At 41.2% G+C, this 20144-nt stretch overlaps 1 protein-coding gene across 1 annotated transcript; it reads left to right on the forward strand.

Annotated features, from left to right (window-relative positions):
* Positions 1-2743: 2743 nt before the first annotated feature.
* Positions 2744-3446, forward strand: LOC147434885 (uncharacterized). Its single transcript, XM_086490045.1, has one exon. The coding sequence runs from the start codon at positions 2797-2799 to the stop codon at positions 3121-3123; it is 327 nt and encodes a 108-aa protein (XP_086346171.1). The 5' UTR covers positions 2744-2796; the 3' UTR covers positions 3124-3446.
* The last annotated feature ends 16698 nt before the right edge of the window (positions 3447-20144 follow it).

Below are 20144 nucleotides of genomic sequence, written 5' to 3' on the forward strand. Positions count from 1 at the left end.
CTTTTTGTAGATCCTCCCAGTCCTCCCAGTGCTTAGATTGCTGTTCAGTGAGGAACCAGACATAGGCGTCGTCGGCCAGGAAGGTTTTGGCCACTTGCACATATCTGCGTCTGCCTATGCTGTTCCACTGCATGTAGTCTTCTACCTCGCTGAACCACTTGTTGAGTGCCAGTGAGGAGCGGTTGCCTTTGTATTTCTCTGGGGGACTGGGTTTGAATTTTCCAAGTCGGTTTTCGTCTTCTAGATGTCGGTCCGGGCTCTAGTAGCGTCTTTCACTTCGATCATCCTGATCATCTTCGTCTTCGGGTCGTGTCCGTCTTTGGGTGTTACGTCGCGTGTTGACATTGCTGGGACCGGGTTGATCTTCGTACCGTTGGCCTAGCTGTGTTTGAATCAATTCCCCCAGGTTAGCCGACATCAGGCTGATTTGTTGTTCCACGGAGGCCATGATGCGGGCCTCGAGTCTTCTTTCTACTATGTCTTGTGCATCCTGTTTTGTCTTCGTTTCTTTCTTCTTCTTCTTATTTAGATCAGGCTCGGTTCTGTAGCCGTCATCATATTCTTGATCTCCAGCCATTCCTGTATTTTTGTGGCCGAAACCGAAAAGAAAAACTCAAAAATGTCGAAAACTGACAAACTGTGCAAAACGGCTTGAAAACGTTGAAAACTATGAAACAGTGCGAAACTGGGTCCAAAACGGCGAAAACTGCGAAAAACTGCTCAAAAACGGTGAAAACCGGTCCCAAACGGTGTAAGACGGGGCAAAACGAGGTAAAACGCTGAAAAACGGGTCAAAACGGGGCCCCGCGGGCCGAGAACGCGGAGCAAACGTGGAAAACGAGGCAGAACGGGCCGAAAACGTGGTTACAACCACGGGCCGTGGGCCGCCGTCGGGTCGGCGGGGACTCGAGCCGAAGCTCTGATACCAAGTGTGACGCCCTCGTTCGGGGCGTCGCTGAAACGGGGCCGCGTCGGCTCACCTGCGATGCAAACGGGACCTGCAGGCAAGCGAACGCACATACAAGAGCACAACTTGAAAACTGAACGCAAGAGGGACACGAGAATGAGGGATGCGAACGAATGATCAATATCATAAGAAAGTGCCGAATACAAGGGACGTGAGCAATCACTAGAAAACGGGGTTGGAAAGTTGGGGGAAGTGGCACATACTTCCCTTATACTCGTGCACCGTGGGGGCTCCGCGCAAGGTTCCCCAGGGCACGCTATGACCCTCCGTGAGTGCGGGGTAGCCTGAGGCTACATGGGGCTAGGGACCCGGAACGCAAGACCCGGGAAACGCACCACGGCCGTCGACCCATGGAACGCAACTCCCCCCGAGCCGGGCCCCTTGAAGGCAACTCCGCCCGAGCCGGTCCCGTCCGAGCCGGGCCCCTTTGAAGGCAACCCCCACGTCGAAGCCAGCAAGAGTAATTGGGAGGAGGGGTCGACCAAGAGAGAGGGAGGTTGGCATTTTAGTCTATCTAATTTTTGCTACATACACACACAACTCATGTGTGAAGCAAGAACTCCATCTCCTTCTCCAAGCATTGAGAAGTAGAGGCCTACACCAACAACTCTTGGCTATCAAATGCAAATCCAACCAAGAGCCAAGCTTCAATGGCATGCTCATCTCCTCTACCATGCTAATTACTAAGCTAAGCTATGATATTAGAGTGATTATGTGAGGAGAATACTTCTTCCTAGTAAGATACATCTTCTTCCTCTCAATCTTTCCTCATTCCTTGCTAGCTCTCACCATCTTTGAAGGTGTGTGAGGTCTTGGGATTGAGGCTAGGCCCACTAGGTGTGTTTTTCAAGCATAATTTGGTGCATGAAGCTTCCATCTTCATTGCACCAATGAGTTTTGTCAAGGAACACAAAGATTGTATTGTACAAAAATCTCCTTTGATGGGAGAAGCTATAAGCCTATAATAACAAAGCCTTTTTGGAGGAGGGACCGGCTCCATGTAAATCCGGTCCTCAACTGTTGTCAAATGTTCTATTTATCTCTCTTTTCAAGCATTATTTATGCCAAACTAGCTAGGTGTAAATTGCTATGTTGTTTTCTCAAACTAAGTATTCTCTCTATGCTCATTAGGATCTTGTTCTTAATGAAATGCTCACTATGTTATCATTTTCCGCTACAACGATTATTCATTATTTAGGAATATTTGTCTCGTTTGCAACCTTCCAATTCTATGAAGGTCTACGCCAAAAGGAGGATGCATGGATGAGAGAATCAAACTCTAGCTCTGCAGACTACAAACACACAATGATGCTCTAAGCCAACCGGCGAGCAAGTGCCATGTGCGCTTCAGGTACCTAAATAAATTTATAAAAAACCCCATCTTCCAGATGTGGCCTTCCACCTTCCGCGCACTTGCCCTGCATGTGTGCCCCCCCACCCCCCCCCCCCCCCCCCCCCCCCCCCCCTCTTTTCGCGTGGGTGTTTTTGTGGTAGCCCCGCCACTTGCAACCACTCTCCGCATCACTTCATATTCGTCTTTTTTTTTCGGTTTTACACCCGCCGGTACCCCCTACTCAATTCGTCGAACATTTCCACCAAGGAAAATCTAATGCTTATTTCAGTATTGAAACTCCACCCACCATTGACACGAACATACTAACAACCAACCGTTGACATACAAAAACGATTCAAAAAGCAAGTTTGAGAGACGTGCAAAAAATGATACCTCCAAACACGTACAAAAGGCCGCTGCGTAAGCTGTTGCTAATCACTTCCTCCTGTGCTGAAGCTTTTCGCCTCCTTACCGATCCCGCGTTCATCGAGCAAGCATGGCGCGCCTCTCTGTATTGACTACCCTTGCATATCTTCTGGTGGCCATCCTGGCTGTTTCCCAGCTTTTAATTCTGCCTGCCTTAGGCCATGAGACTGGCGAAGCCCATACGCACGACGACGATGCCCCTGCACCCGCGCCGTATGCTGAAGAATCGTCCGCAGGTGCACCGCTTAATCAGCCTCTGCTTCACCTGGCTGCGCTCGCGCTTCCGTTCTTTTTCCTGCTCTTCAGGCTCCCCGATCTTGATCCTAGGCCCATAAAGCCCATGGGAGAGATGGCGAAGTCCCCACAGTCTCCAAATGAAGTAGTTTCTATGATGTAAATGTGCCAAGTGCATTCTTGGATTAATCATACGCCCTCTCTTAATTTATCATTCAAACACCAGAGTCTCACATGGACTTCATGGCCCCCAATATTCACCATCATCTACATGCACCCTAAATGCATTCCATCCATCTCTTAATTTGAGCAGCCCCATCATTCAAATGCCTTGCTTCCCTTTTGCTTAATTAACCTTGCATTGTTACTGAAACGAGAAATGATTAGCTCCACCCTTGAACAATGTGAATACTCTACTCATTTGTTGGTTATAAATGGCACTATGTTGGATGATTGAAGCAATCACTATTGATGATTTTGACAACATCTTCCCCTAGTTTGCATTGTCACATCTCGAAAGAAGAAATGTAAGCATTAAGAAGTAGTTGACTATGTATGAACTTGAGCAGCCATAGCCATATAGTGTTGTGTGTGTGTGTGTGTGTGTGTGTGTGTGTGTGAGAGAGAGAGAGAGAGAGAGAGATATGATGATGAGACTTGAGAAGAGCATGGAGAGCTTCTTTTGGCTGAGGATTACATGGCGCTTCATGAGAGAGGAAGACAGGAGTTTCCGTACTCACTTCAACGTAGCCTTGCAAAAACACGAAGAAAACTCTCTCTTGCAGTCCTCAAATGAAAAATTTTCAAACTACAAAGTCGTTCATGTCACTCTTTTTACAAAAATGCTTTCTTTTTCGAGTTATTCCAAAAATACTCACCCTAGGAGTTTTTCTATTTTTAGAGCTACTCTTCACTTTCTCTTTTGCATGGGAGGCTTGTGGACCACATCCCTTATTTCCACATAGCTTTAGTCAGTGACAAGTGTGGATAATAACACGTTGGCTCCTATTCCCACTTTTTAGTTATCCTTACTTTCGGATGCTTTTGGGATCCGTTTTGGACACTTTAAGACTTATTAATATCTTGTCTTTGTCCCATAAGATCCTGATTAAATCCTTATTGAATTCCATTATCGTGACTCTCTACATCCACAAGGGAAAACTCAAATAGGACATAAGGTTTTTAACTTTATCACCACCTCAAAAAAAATTAATGGAGTCTGCTACCAACTTGGTTATAGGATTTTGGGAAAAAATGTCTTGATTAGTGATGCTTTGGTTGATTTACATGCCAATGTTGTGGATGGAAAATATTTGATTAATATGTATGTTAACTATTGGCTAGCTTTGTGGCCATTGAAGAAGATTGTGGTGTTTGGCTATGCATTGGTTGATATTCATGCCAAATATGGTGCAGTTTAGTGGTTGGGAGGACCTGTAACTTACGAGCATGACAATGATGTCGTACTCAACAATGATTGGCAATGCATTGATGAATAGGTATGCTAAATGTGATGCACTTTCATGCAGCATAATAAGTGCTTGAGGGGATTTTCAAAGTGTCATCTTCTGTAGTGCATTGATTGTGGTTTTAGCTCAATATAGCTATGGTAGGGAAGCTTTGAGCTACTTTTGTTGGATGTAAAGGGAAGCCCTTTTCCAATGCATCCAGCTATGCTTGCACCTTAAAGGATTCTTTCAAACAAGAGGAGGAAAACCATTCTTGTGAGTATAGATTTTCCATTTGAGATATTATGCAAGAATATGTTGATGCTTTTGTGGACCAGGTAGAATGCAACTATACTATGTTTGAGTGTGCGATTGACGCAGTCTTTAGAAACCATTGAGAGGTTTGTATAGTTGATCGATGGTTATATGGAACTAGAAGAGGGCCAACAAACCCCTTTTGGGTTGGGTTGCAGTTGATTTGATTTACACTAGGTGCCATTGTCTGATGTTAGATGCTGATAGCAGTATGTTGGTGGGCTGGAGGAGGCAATCTATCCTTGTGAGTATAGATAGCCCATGAAGGTTATTTTCCAATCCATTTATAGACTAGCTTGAGATGAGCCATACTGCATCTGAGGCCGTGATGATTGATGCCATGCTTTAGCATTGTCTTAGTCGACATGTGGTTTACTTGAGGAGAGAGCATGGCAACCCAAATGGGTGCCCGTTAGAGTTGTCTATGGGTTTTAATTTTTTTAAAACAAAATGTGAAAGGGTGGGGTAAATAACAAAGTACGGAGAAGAGAACCATGGAGGGTAGCGCAAGGAGAGAAAATTGGCTCAAAGTGGCCGCTACAGGCATCAATCAATGTGGAGCAAGAAGAGAAAGGTGGTCAGTAGCCCATGGCATCCCTTTTTTGGCGTAGCTTGCAGAGAAATCGTTCAACCCCACCAAAAATTTCCACATCATCATGCCTTGTCATATGCCACATTAGTCACGGCATCATGATGGATGGGGGGAGCAAAAAGACGGGGTATTGTGAAAGAGGCAAATGTGGTGAAGGATACGAAGAAGGGGATACGAAGAGGAAGGAGGCAACGGGGGGGGGGGGGAGCTTGATAGCAGGAGCTCTCTCTCTTGACTTAAGGAAGCAAGAAAAGGAGAAGTGCTTGACTTCTCTCTCTCTCTCTCTCTCTCTCTCTCTCTCTCTCTCTCTCTCTCAACTCGACCTTGGTGTGGTGAGAAAGGAACAAACAAGGGAGCTTGACTCGACCTTGGTGTGAAGGGAGATAAGAAAATGAACCAAGGAAAAAAACAAATCAAAGGAGATAAATCTTTCTGTCTGGGGAGGATAAAAAGAACAAGATGGAGAGAAGGAGCTCTCCCTCTTGAGTTTTCTTACTCTTGGCCTTGGCAAGGGAGGAGAAACCAAACAAGGTGGGATCAGGGTCTATTTCTCTCAACCTAGGCAAAGGAGCACTAGCTTTTAAAGTTTAATATTAGACATACTCAAGGTGTAGTGAGGGTTAATTTTTGCTCTCTTGGGAAAATTTTGGGAGGATTAAGCTCTCACAAGCTCGAGAATTGCTTTACCATTGTCGTTAATGAACAACATTTTTAATTGAATTCCACTTTGGTTAACCGTTAGTAGCTTAAGGAATTCAAGGTGTGAATTTTAAGTAATCTAAGTGTCATTCAAGATTTTTTCTTGGTGTCATGCGTCTTGTCTTTCTTGTTTCCCATAGCTAGTAGCCCGATGTTGACCCAAATCCCCTTGCAAACCCATTACCCCCGACATCTTTGGTGAACGCGATGTGAAACTAAGCCGAGGTGGAAAAAGTCCAGCAAAGAAAGATGACTACACCGCAAGATGCAGTGATGCATCAAATGATGCAACATTTTTTTGCTTACATGCAACAACAACAAATTGCACAAAAACAATTTAATGTGCATGAGTGTAGTCAAAAATCTCAACAAACACTTACAGAAAAATTACAATGGTTCGAAGGTAGAGATGTTTTTTAAGTTTGCCAAATTTATGAACAATCTATGGAGGATAATGGGATTGATGGTCGTGAAGTGGTTGACTGGTTTCACTTGATTGTCATGCCTGAGCTTAGTGCTCAAATTGGGAAGATATAGACTGTACAAGGAGTAAATAGTAGGTTTTTAAGAAGGCATTACATGAGGATTATTTCCGTGAAGATTCTCAGAGGGTAACAAAACAAAGTTTTATGAAGTGGATCTAGAAAAAACCAAGGACTTGTCTACACGAGAAATGCTATGAGAATTCGAAAGAGATTTGAGTAGTTATCTATAGGAGAGAAGCGGTCATTGAAACCAGAACGGGTAGAGCTATTTGTCCAAGCTGCTGATCCACAACTTCAAAAGAGCATGGTGCAACTACTTGAAGATTCAACAAGTAAATTGGGCTTAAGCTCTGATTGGAAGTTTTTTTGTGAAGCAGTCAATATGATTGTGAAGCAATAGAAAAGGGTGGATAAGCTAATTGTGGTCGATCCGATGGAGACAATTGATTAAGAAATTAAGGAGAAGTCAGCCTTTGGGAAACAGAAATTAGAGGAGCCAATTCTTAATGAGCTCTTAAAATGTATACAAGAATTAAATTTTAAGAGAAATTAAACTTGAAGGATTAAGCACAAAGTGTTCCACTTTAAAGATAAGGCAACGTCCTCCACACAGGGGTTGGGATGACCACTACATGTGGTGTGATAGTAAAGATCATGAACGCAAAGACTATGAAGATTACAGAAAAAATGTGGCTTTTTGGAAAGATAGAAAGATTTATGTTTTTTGGAAAGACGGAAAGATTTATCTTAGGGCAGCACGTGAGCCACTTCGCTTGAATTTTAGAAGGGATGGTATGAAAAAGTTAGTGGAGAAAATACAACATAATGTTGCTCTTGTAGAAGCAACTACATATGGATTGCAGATATACAATAAGGCATATGATGAAGGTGCAAGAGTTAAAGGTGATTTTTGGCCTTATGCTTTGAAGACAACGGAAGCAGGCAAGGTGACTCATGGCAAACTATGCTACATTGGGAGTTGCATTTGAGAAATACAGGGTGGGATGATCCGGTGGATTCTCTTTCAACATATGCATTTATTTCTAAGTCTCGAGATAATCAAGCCATAGTAGAAGAGAAGCATAAAAGAGATAAAGATACTACAAGAACATAAAAAAGGGCTACTAGATTTAGCCGTAAGAAAGATGAGGGGCATGCTCTCAAAGTGGTTATGGAAGAGGCACCAAAAGATAAGAAGCAAGGTAAGCCCAAGGGACCTTCTTATAAACTGAAATCTAACATTGAATTGGCTATAACTCTAAAGAAGGTTTTTGAAGAGCGCATTCTCAATAGCAAGGTGGATCTCACATTAAGTGACATAAGCTGGGAATTGCCAAGCTTGAGTTTCATGAGGAGATAATTGATTATGAAGAGAAAATTACATATACCAAGTGACCAAGAACTTCATGCAGTTAAGACTCAAATGATTCATCACATAAAGTCAACTCTGGATTCTTATGAAGAGGCATTTGAAGATGCAAAATCAAAGCTTGTTATGGATTGTCAGTTTCTGAAACCTTAAAGGTTGTATAAAGCTTAATCAAACTGATATGATTATTGAAAAAGAAATGTAGAATTGTCTGACCATGGCAAATATTGGTATTTTTGGAATCTTAAGCACTGCAAACCCCGGGCTAGAAATTTTCAGATTCAAATTCGGACAAAACTGACCCCGCTAGTCCTCTCGGAAGATTCAATGTAAAATAAATTATTAAGAAAATTGAAGGGTGTTGACCGCTGGGTCAACAACACAACATAACTCAAGTTTCGTACCAAAGTCTTATCTTTTGCGAGTTATGAAATGCTGCGGATTATGGCTATATTAACGTCATTTGTAATGAGTAGTTATTCTAGTTTCAGAAGCCGGGGTGCAATGGCACTTCCAGATTGTAAATACAAAGCCATTCGACCCTTTCAACCCCATTTTTGGTTAAACCTAAGGTAGCCTTAGTATATAAGGTACCTAGGTCATTTTGTAAAGGGAGACTTTTAATCATAATCAAAACTTTAGCGCTACCGTCTACTATGTGTGAGAGAGAAAGAGAGTGAGCGTGAGCTTTATCCTCTAGCTACGCCTGGCTCGTTCAACACATTGAAGATACAACTGCACCATTGCTGTAGGTTCGAGGAGAGCTACGCGACAAAGCCAAGCATTCCACGCGAGACAAAGCACACACGCCGACGCATCTACGAGCTATTTGTGGTCGTAAGTGTATCAAACGATGTCTGTTTTCTGTGTGCTAGTAGTCTATAGAATCGTGGTGACATAAGCTACGCATAGGTACTCATAAATTTCAGTTCCAGGCACTTTCAAAATTCTGCTCTGTCATCCTAAGCGTTTTCCGCAGACGAGTTTAGAGTGAGGGTTTTGAGTGTAGAAGCGTAGGGACAGGTGTATCCTAGTGAGGGGATGGTGTTCCTTAAGTTTCGTACGAATCTGGCATGATTAGGTGATTTACCTTCTGTATGTGTGTATGTGGCTAGGTGGTGTAGTTGAGAGCAGTGAGGTTCTTGATTGTGGTTTAGTTGGCCTTCCAGAGTGTTGTATGTGTAGGATGGTCTCAGCCTGACAAGCTAAAGAGATTTCCTTCATGTGCCGATCGTGTCATCTGTGTCCTCGATTGACATTATGTTGATCTAGGTAGTGTTTGCATGCACTTCATGGGTGTGTGAGTCGCTCCCGCAACATTGGCGCCGCTGTCGGGGACACAAGGACCTAAGTAGGTTTCCTACTAATACTCATGTGATGGTTGCTTGATTTAGTTTCGGCTAAAGAAATCGTTTTTCTTAAGTGGATCCGGAAGAGGATATTCCGCGATCAAGTGGATAGTCAGGAAGCGTGTGTCTTGCCGAGGATCTGCGACTAGATAGGTTTAGTTAGGATCTGTGGATTAGAGTAGTTGTTGGTGGTCGAATGATTTGTGAGGTGATAAAAGCGTTTACTAGTCCGTGTGTGGCAGTGAAGCATTTTTCTACTCATAGATGCAAAACCCCATATGATTTGTAGGAGTAGCTTTAGGTAAGTGATCTGATTCTGATCTAGAGCTATTCAACACTGAATTATTTGCTACTGCTTGATTGCATTTGAAATCACGGAAAAGTGTGCTTTTGAGGGTAAAAATGCATTAAACAAGCTTTTGTGGATATTTTTGTATGACTGACTGATGCTGTGCATATAAAAAAGCATTTGCAAGGGTTCTGTGAAGAAAACCTGCAATTCTGTAAACATAGACATACTACGTGTAGGATGTCTCAAGGGGGTTCTGGAGACCAAATTTGAAAATTCTGACTGCACCAGTGGGTTCAGAGGGTAGGTTTTACCCTTGTAACATATTGACTTGGGTGTTTTTCCCTATTTTTGTTGACCAAAAGCCAAAAGGTGGATTCAGAAAATGTAAAATTTCAGCAAAGGCTTAATTGAGTGATTTTTGCATGTTTTTGCAATTGTGAAGCATACTTGCACTTGTTGAGAGCATAAGGAAGAATTAGGGACACTTCAGTCTCAAAAAATCAACAGGACATCCTACTCGTAGGATGTCTACAGGGTGATCTGGGTACTTTTTTGAAAATCTGAGGTTACCAGTGTGTTTAGAAGGTAGGTTTTACCCTATTTTCACCTGGAAAGTGGAAATTTGACCATACCTTGACAGGATAAGACCAAAAGACGAAAATTGCCAGACATCCTACCCAAATTGTGTCCAAGGCCTAATTTTGAGACCAAACCATAGGATGACTCCGAAGGCATGTTCTAAATGTTGTATTGAGTGCATGTGATAAATTTCATCTCATTTGGGTCAGTGAAAGGAAGATTGAACAAACTTTAGCATTTTTGACTAATAAAGGCAAAGATAGCTAGTTTTGGGGTCTTTTGACATCCAAATTAAAATCTAAGCATAGCATTGGGTTGCTAACATCAAGGGGAAGCTGTGGCTCAAGTTTGGGGCAATTCTAAGCACTTAGACATCCTACGCGTAGGATGTCTTCACCATGATTTAGCACTCCAAATCAACCTCTGAGCATACCACAGTGATGAGCACCTTAAGGAGAGTCTGTGGTTCATATTTGGGGCAATTCTGAGCAGTTAGACATCCTACGCGTAGGATGTCTAAGGCATGATTTAGAGGCCAAATTCAAATTGTGGACATAGCAGGGTGTTGTATAGCCTTAGGCAAGCCTCCTAGTCAATTTTGGTCCAATTTGGAGCTGATTTGACTGGTGAATTCATCAGAACAGACATAAGCCTTTGGAATAGATTCTTGATCATTTGACCAACCTATAGGTGTCAGAATCAGAAAGTAAAAATAGCTGTGAGCTTAGCACATCAAGGGGAAGCTACAGTGCAAGTTTGAGCTGAAATAGAGCAAGAAGACATCCTACGCGTAGGATGTCTCCAGGGTCATCAAGTGGTCAAAATTCTACTTTGGCCATATAGGGAGGTTCTAAGTGTCTCAAGGATTCCAGAACTTTTTTCAAAAGTGAATTTGGACCTTGTTGGCCTATTTACCAAGCAAAGACAAGAATTGTCAGACATCCTACTCTTGGAGTGCACTAGAAGCTTATGCAGCCCAAATCTTGACCTATTGGCATCCAAATTCAATTTTAAGCATACTAGTGGGTTGCTGAGCACTAGGAGAATCTTGGGATCAAGTGTGAACAAAATCTGAGCAGTTAGACATCCTACGCGTAGGATGTCTCCAGCTTGATTTAGGACTCCAAACAAACCTATGAGCACACCACTGTGATCAGCACATCAAGGAGAAGCTGGGTGGAAAATTTCAAGTCATTCTAAGCAAAAAGACATCCTACGCGTAGGATGCCTCAAGGCCATTTTTAGGTCCAAATGAAATTCTGAGCATACCATTGTGTTGCTGGACTTAAGGGGAGTCTCTGGACCAAATTTAGCTAAAGTCTGAGCATATAGACATCCTATGCGTAGGATGTCTCTAGGCCAGTTTTAGGGTCCAACTATAATTTTGACCATACAAAAGTGTTCACAGTGTCACAGAGATCCCAAATATTCTTTTAAAGTTGAATTTGGACTCATTTTGACTATTCTAAATTGCATTTCACTGTTTTGGCCATAACTTTCACCAACGGTATCGGATTGGAAAAGTTTTTATATCAAAACATAGCCTGAGAGCAACTCTACAGATCTTAGAGCAAAACATGAACTAAATGCATGCCAACGGCAAACACTTAGTTCAATTTTGAAAAAAAAATGTCGTTTGAGGCCTCAAAATACATCCGCAAGTTAGGGGTGTCTGAAAGCAACAATTTGCGAGAATTGTGACGAAACGGTTGCGGTTTTGGACATAGTTTCGACTTTTCCCTAACCAAAGCACTTGAACACAGTGGACTAAGTCTACTTGAACCAAGCAAAAGCTCGTAAACCCAGAAATCATGTCTACCCTAGATTCAAACGCAGCTTACACAAGCTTGGAGATCCCGACGATAGAGGAATATCCTCCCACAATGGATGTTCCAAACTTGCAATTGATAAAGATCCATCTTGTTGAGAGAGTTTGGATGATTGGTCATGAGAGTGAAGGACTATATAGATACATTGACGACAATGAGGTCAATCTTTATAGGTGCTCAGATCCATACCTAGAAGAGATAACGGATTACAAGCTCTTATATGTCTACACATACGGAGTCGATTGTCAATGGAGATCTATAGTTGTCGACAAGTATGGACGAGAATACAGAGTTGTAGAAAGCACAAATCCACAGACTGTACTAGAAAGAGGTGGATATTTGGTCAATGAAGGACCACAAATGCCTCCACCGAACACGAGAATTCCCAGAGGAATTCCAAGAAGAGAGCCACCAGGATTCCCTTCAAGAGCGATAACGAGAGAAGGATTAGGAGAGTCTCTGGTTAGACTTGTAGACAATCGACGAGTTAGACCATCCCAAGTCCAGAAATGGGTAAACAGAAAATACTCCGGAGATAAAGATCCGAGAGATCATGTAACGGCTTTAGAAGAGTGATTAGATTAGAGGAAGTTTCAGATTTTGCGACACAGTTTGCGGGATTTGGATTGACTCTAGAAGATGATGCAGCTACATGGTTAGACTCGGTGGAAAAATGGGATTTTGAGACCCTAGCTGAACAGAAAGAGAATGAATCAGTACGCAAAGCATCATTACGGCTCACGAGATATGTTAAGCTCTATCCGAGAGCGGAATTACCTACGCAAGCACGATTGATGCTGATCTTTATCCAGGGAATGAGACATGCGGGCCTTTCGAAGGATCTACATATGATAAGGAGGATGACGCTAACGAGTTGATCAAAGAAGCTCTTTATCTAGTGGATAATTGTGAGACATACAAAGAAAAGGACTTAAAGAGTCAAGGAGATGACACATCCTCTCAGCACAGTGTTTCACATATAAGTGAGTCCATTGCCAAGCCAACGACACCTATTGATCAAGAAAAGCTTATCGACGACTTGGTCAAGAGGTTGATTCCTCTTGTAAGGTCTGATTCGAGAGAGCCGAAGTGGTGTGAAATTGAGAGAAAATGGACTAACCATACGGGGGAAGAGTGCTATTATAGCATGGAAAATGCTAGGGAGAGGTATGTACAACCTGTTCCAGAAGCACCTACTCCACCTAGATACATTACGGGAAATGCGCCAGGACCAGTAGGAGTTTTAAGGCCACAGCTTGTCTTAGGACAACAACCTCCGTTGCCAGGTGCTAGAATGGCGATAGACATGAGATATATGCCAATGATGGAAGCATCAAATAAACCAACGCCAATACGAGCTACAATGTGGTATAGCAACCAAAGTGAGTACTACCCTTCGCAGCAACAAAATGTGAGAGAAACACATGGAGTGGTGAGGCGGTACAACCTCCACCTCCTGGGTTTCAATCGAGAGAAAGAAGGTATGAAATGGACGAAAGGACATTGCAATTCATTGCAAATAGCGGCTTATCTAGGTCAAAGCTTGCTTATAGCCAAGAGGAAATGCTAAAATAATCTCCTCAACCAGAGAGAGATTATCACAAAAGTCGTGACAACCACTTGGTCAAACAATGTCCTCATACGGAGATCACTGAAGTAAATGCCTATTGTCTTGAGTGTGGCATCACTCACTTGATCCCTGATTGCCCAAAAAACCCAAACCAAATCAGGAAAATCACGACAAATGTATTAGGGATTGTTCAGCTCCCTAGTAGCTCAGAAAAAGAAAATGTTGTACCAGTTCAAGTAGTTACGAGAACACAAGCTCAAAAGAAAGCTGATGAGAATCCAAAGACAAAGAACACGGCAAGTGACACGAGTCCAAAGATAGATGATGGACCAAAGACAGACGCACCTAGTCAGAAAATCAAGAGCAAACGAAATAGTTGGAAAGCTAGAAAGACTAGGATGAAAGCACGCAGGGAACGAGAGCAAAAATCCCTAGCTGAGAAGCTTACCGAAGCTGAGGATAAGATAAAACAACATGAGGAAAAGGAGACACCTTCTCTTACACAGATGGTTAAACCTCTAGAAGAACCATCCACGGATGAGAAACCGAGAAGTGCTAGTTTAAGAGGATCTGTGTTGGCAGAGAAGGTTAATGAGACATTAGATGCCCTCTTGAAGGCCTATGATGTGAGGCTCAAACACAACCAAACCCAAGAACATAGGTGGATGACATATCCCTATGCGGAACTAGAAAAGAAAAGGTTTGAAATGTGCCAGAAAATGATTCAAACAACCCAAGCTTTACTAGAACCACCAGTTGCAAAACCTGAGGATGTGATCCGTGTCATGCCTACACAAGTAATCCCACCAAACCAGGAACTAAAAGAGCAAAATTCTAGTCATGAGCACAGACCAAACCTCAAAGACCCAGCATTAGAACCAAGGAGAGTACTGAATACCACGGATAACTCTTCCGAGGGATTTCACCAAGCTATACCTGAGGATTGTAAAGAGATAGATGGTATTGACGAATTGTGGAAACAAGTCAGAGAGGCCAATGAAGCCGATGACCTAAGAAGACGAGTAGACAAGACTGGTGATGAACAAGGAGTGTTTCTACCACCAATAGAGGAATTTGAGACTGGATCTCAAATGAATCTAGACGTGCGATCGTATTGGGGCGACAAAGGATCTGTACAATCTATGGATAGTCAACCCCATTTGCTAAGAACACTACCGTCCTACATGAGAGAGTACGAGACCAAGTCAGATGTGGTTGTAGTCCCATCACAGAGACTGTCTCCCAACAAGGCCATCGATTCAAAGGGGCTAGTAGATATTCTATCTACCCCAGTCACTTGTACAATAATGTCAGCCGAGTTGCTCAGAATAAGACCAAACATGTGGGCTAATGTGCGTAAATGTCTAGAGAAATTTGGTGTAAAAACCCCAATGACTCAAATCGAGGAAGGCATCAAAGAGCTTGAAATGCCTCAACTAAATACTAGGCCAGTGCCATTAAACAAGGTAGGCGAGTATTATGAGGGAGAAGATGGAAACACCACCCTTCCTGTGGAATTCAATAATGTAAAAACCATGGCAATCCTTGACAGTGGAGCTGGTGTGGCCATTGCAACCAAAGAGGTTTGGAAAAAATGGGGAAAACCTACCTTGATATCCACACGAATGACCCTGCAGCTTGCAGACGGACACAAGGAAAAGCCCCTAGGACTGCTAGAAAAAGTACTTGTTACTTCTTGTGGCATTGAATATGAACACACTTTTGCTGTTGTTGACTTTGGCAAGAAGAACAACTATGACATTATTCTAGGAAGACCATTCATGCGACAATTGAAAATGGTCCAAGATTGGGGTATGTCTCAGCAGTAGCCACTACAACAGCCGAAGAACTTGTCACAAAGCAATGTCAACATGAAACCGACAAGTCATACAAGTCAAAGTTGAGTAGCTAAGCCACAAAATGAGTGAGGTGTTAGTCCCAAAGCTTCAAGTAATATTCTCTGTGGTCTAAGCATCTTAGCTATTCTAGGTACTGCTCAAGCTGGAAGAGTTGAGCATATTTACGTTGTGTCGCTCATGCTGGTATAGGTGAGGAAAAGAGTCGAAGTCTAAGTACTTAAGTCTGGTGAAGTGAAGGAGAAGGTCCAAAAGACACTCACGTACTGAGCACAGTGAGATACGAGTGGAGAAACTTCTACATTGACAACCCTTCTTGGAAAGGTGGAAGCTATTGAGACATCTTTTGATGTCACATGTGCTACATTTATTCCTCGAAACACCCATCATCTCCTTCTTTCACATTGCATGCTTTTGGTGACAAATTTCTCATATGCATATAGAGTGTCCCATAATTGGCACTTGCATCAGGCACTCTTTGCGTGTTTCACCCAAGCACTCACCTTTCATGAACATGTACCTCACGTTCAACTGCTCAACTCCAATAAGAGCGTATACCAAAGGCATTTTTTTTCCCACCGGGTTTTTTCCCTTTGGTCATCCAGGTTTTAGACCCTAATCTAAAGACACCTATCACCATCCTCTTGTACATATTCCTTCTACATCAACAATAAGGAAATGCTACTCAAATCAATTGAGAAATGAATTGAAGCTCCAATTTCAGATTATAGCATACTTCTCCTCAAAGGCGAGTCGAAGAATGGCCTACAATGACAAAGCTGCAGACAACACTAACAACATGATTGCACAGGAACAAAGAAGTCCCCAATGAAGAAGAGCAGACATAAAAGTAATCAGAGGATCTCAAAAGATGAATGGTTATGATGATAGATGTCCGCTCTAATGGATCATCGTTCTTGTTGTGGTTCGACAAAGTTACAAGCAGTGCAACAGATGAAGCCAAAACGACAGCAAAGACCACATCGCCATCGACAATCAGGTCATGTCAGGGACGACATGAACGCGGAAGGGGGGAGTGTTGACCGTTGGGTCAACAACACAACATAACTCAAGTTTCGTACCAAAGTCTTATCTTTTGCGAGTTATGAAATGCTGCGGATTATGGCTATAAACGTCATTTGTAAGGAGTAGTTATTCTAGTTTCAGAAGCCGGGGTGCAATGGCACTTCCAGATTGTAAATACAAAGCCATTTGACCCTTTTAACCCCATTTTTGGTTAAACCTAAGGTAGCCTTAGTATATAAGGTACCTAGGTCATTTTGTAAAGGGAGACTTTTAATCATAATCAAAACTTTAGCGCTGCCGTCTACTGTATGTGAGAGAGAAAAAGAGTGAGCGTGAGCTTTATCCTCTAGCTACGCCCGGCTCGCTCAACACATTGGAGGACTGCACCATTGCTGTAGGTTCGAGGAGAGCTATGCGACAACGCCAAGCATTCCACGCGAGACAAAGCACACACGCCGACGCATCTACGAGCTATTTGTGGCCGTAAGTGTATCAAACGATGTCTATTTTCTGTGTGCTAGTAGTCTATAGAATCGTGGCGACATAAGCTACACATAGGTACTCATAAATTTCAGTTTCAGGCACTTTCAAAATTCTGCTCTGTCATCCTACGCGTTTTCCGTAGACGGGTTTAGAGTGAGGGTTTTGAGTGTAGAAGCGTAGGGACAGGTGTATCCTAGTGAGGGGATGGTGTTCCTTAAGTTTCATACGAATCTGGCATGATTAGGTGAGTTACCTTCCGTATGTGTGTATGTGGCTAGGTGGTGTAGTTGAGAGCAGTGAGGTTCTTGATTGTGATTTAGTTGGCCTTCCAGAGTGTTGTATGTGTAGGATGGTCTCAGCCTGACAAAATAAAGAGATTTCCTCCGTGTGCCTATCGTGTCATCTGTGTCCTCGATTGACATTATGTTGATCTAGGTAGTGTTTGCATGCACTTCATGGGTGTGTGAGTCGCTCCCGCAACAAAGGGTTACAGTAATCATTTAAGCATAGACTTTATTAAAGGTCTCCCAGATATTTACAAGATATTTACCAATTAAGCAAAAATAGATCAAATTATAGCAAAATTGACATTTTAAAAGCTGGCAGGTAATGGGAGGGTCATCATTGACCTGCCAGGGACTCACTTAGCAGCAGGGGGTGTTTTTTACTTGCTGGGGACTGCTTCAATTGCAAGCAACTGCCTTTTACAGGCTGTGAGAGCTTGTGAGTGCCAGAAAACTATAAATAGGACCCCTTGCTTCATAATTTGACAGACTCGGAGCCTTGATACTCTCTCTCTCATCTAGAGAGAACACTACGCAAAAATCATTAGTTAATCTTTAATTGATTAACCTAAACGGTAATTAGCCTAATCCTTCTTAATTAACAATGTTAGATTAAGCTATTTTGTTAATAAATCAAAGATTAAGCTTATGTATACTCATAAAACCTCTCTTAATTAATTAATCTCTACTGATTATTTTAATTAAGTTAGTAATATTAAGCTAATTAATTATCCTATCATATTGTGGTGTACACGGGATTAGGACCAAACTAAGCTTGCCTCTTGCATCCGAGAGCAGCTCCACACACCACACCTCCCCCCTTAGGGAGAAAAAAGATGGACATCTTTTTTACAATTTGGGTTGAGAATGGACTCTACAGGAAGGAATCAACTCCAACGCCTCATCCGGGGGGAGTGATCATACAACGGCTTAGGGGCTAGAAACTGAACTTGGGGGCTAGACTCGACATCATGCCGATCATCGTCAAGGCACGGAACTCATACATCTCGCTTATGCAAACATCAGGTCGCTATCCCAATGTAATGGACAAGATGAGGAACGACTAAGGACTAAATCCTAACAAAATAAAATTTTCGCGACATACATCCCTTCCCGAAGGAGTTTGGTGTGATGACAATGTGGTGTACACGGGATTAGGACCAAACTAGGCTTGCCTCTTGCATCCGAGAGCAGCTCCTTATATTAACTTGAGAGGTAGTTACAACCATAACATGTCAGACCACACTAGGTGGCCGGACTCTACCTGCACGACCACACACCACAATATTAGGGCTGAAATTAGCCAAATTAATTTTGAATTAATGGTAAATATATTAATTAAGCTTAGATTAAGTTGAGGTAATTATCAGAGTTGCATTAGACAATCATTAAGCTAGGAAAACTATCCTATAATTTTCTGAGTAAGTTTCCTAATTACTTTAGCAAAAATACTCTGTTTTTTGAGCAATTTAAATAGGGGAAATTAGTAAATTGATTTTAAATGATGTGATATATTTATTAGTGGTTAATTAGGTGTTAAATAACTTTTGATAAATAGGAGAAGCTCAGATAATTAATCTAGCTAATTACTTTAGCAGAAATACTCTGTTTTTTGAGCAATTTAAATAGGAGAAATTAGTAAATTGATTTCAATTGTTGTGATATATTTATTAGTGGTTAATTAGGTGTTAAAAAACTCATGATAATTAGGAGAAGCTCAGATAATTAATTTAGCTAATTACTTTAGCAGAAATACTCTATTTTTTGAGCAATTTAAATAGGGTAAATTGATAAATTGATTTCAAATGCTGTGATATATTTATCAGTGGTTAATAAGGTGTTTAGGAACCCGTGATATTTAGGAGAATCTCAGATAATTAATCTAGCTAATTACTTTAGCAAAAATACTCTGTTTTTTGAGCAATTTAAATAGGGGAAATTAGTAAATTGATTTCAAATGCTGTGATATATTTATCAGTGGTTAATTAGATGTTAAAAAACCCGTGATAACTAGGAGAAGCTCATAGAATTAATATAGCTAATTACTTTAGCAGAAATACTATGTTTTCTCAGCAATTTAAATAGGGGAAATTATTAAATTGATTTCAAATGTTGTGATATGTTTATCAATGGTTAATTAGATGTTAAAGAACTCATGATAATTAGGAGAAACTCCGATAATTAATTTAGATAATTATTTTAGCAGAAATACTCTATTTTTAGAGAAATTAAATAGGGAAAATTAGTAAACTAATCTCAAATGCTGTGAGATATTTATCAATGGTTAATTAGGTATTAAGGATCCCGTGAAAATTAGGAGAAGCTAAGATAATTAATCTAGCTAATTACTTTAGCAGAAATACTCTATTTTTTGGACAATTTAAATAAGGGAAATTAGCAAATAGGTTCAAATTGAATTGAGTTATTTATTAGAGGTTAATTAGATGTTAGAACACCCATGATAATTATGCTAATTTCCGATAATTAGTTTAACTAATTATCTTTGTGGAATTACATGCTATTTATCATAACTGTATTATAGGGTAAAGAGGCCGTGATAATTATGCCAAGGTTAGAAAAGTAGTAAAGATATTCATCTATGTCAAATTATACTATTTCTAGATAAAAACTAAAGAGGAAAATTAGTAAATCATGTGCTATAATTACATGCTATTTAGCAGAGCTTTATTATAGGATAAAGAGGATGTGATAATTATGCCAAGGTTAGAAAAGTAGTATAGATATTTATCTAAGTCAAATTATACTATTTCTAGCTAAAAACTAAAGAGAGAAATTAGTAAATCATGCTATATGATTACATGCTATTTATCAAAGCTAGATTATATGATGAAAAGGACGTGATAATTATGTCAAAGTTGAAAACTCAGTATAGATATTTATCTACGTCAAAATATACTAATTTTGGTTGAAATTTCAAGGGGGAAATTAGTAAATCATGCTATATGATTACATCTATTTATCACAGTTAGCTTACATAATAAAGAGGC

Source organism: Adiantum capillus-veneris, chromosome 19, assembly GCF_014529385.1.
Source record: "Adiantum capillus-veneris isolate H3 chromosome 19, ASM1452938v2, whole genome shotgun sequence".
Classification (NCBI taxonomy): domain Eukaryota; kingdom Viridiplantae; phylum Streptophyta; class Polypodiopsida; order Polypodiales; family Pteridaceae; genus Adiantum; species Adiantum capillus-veneris.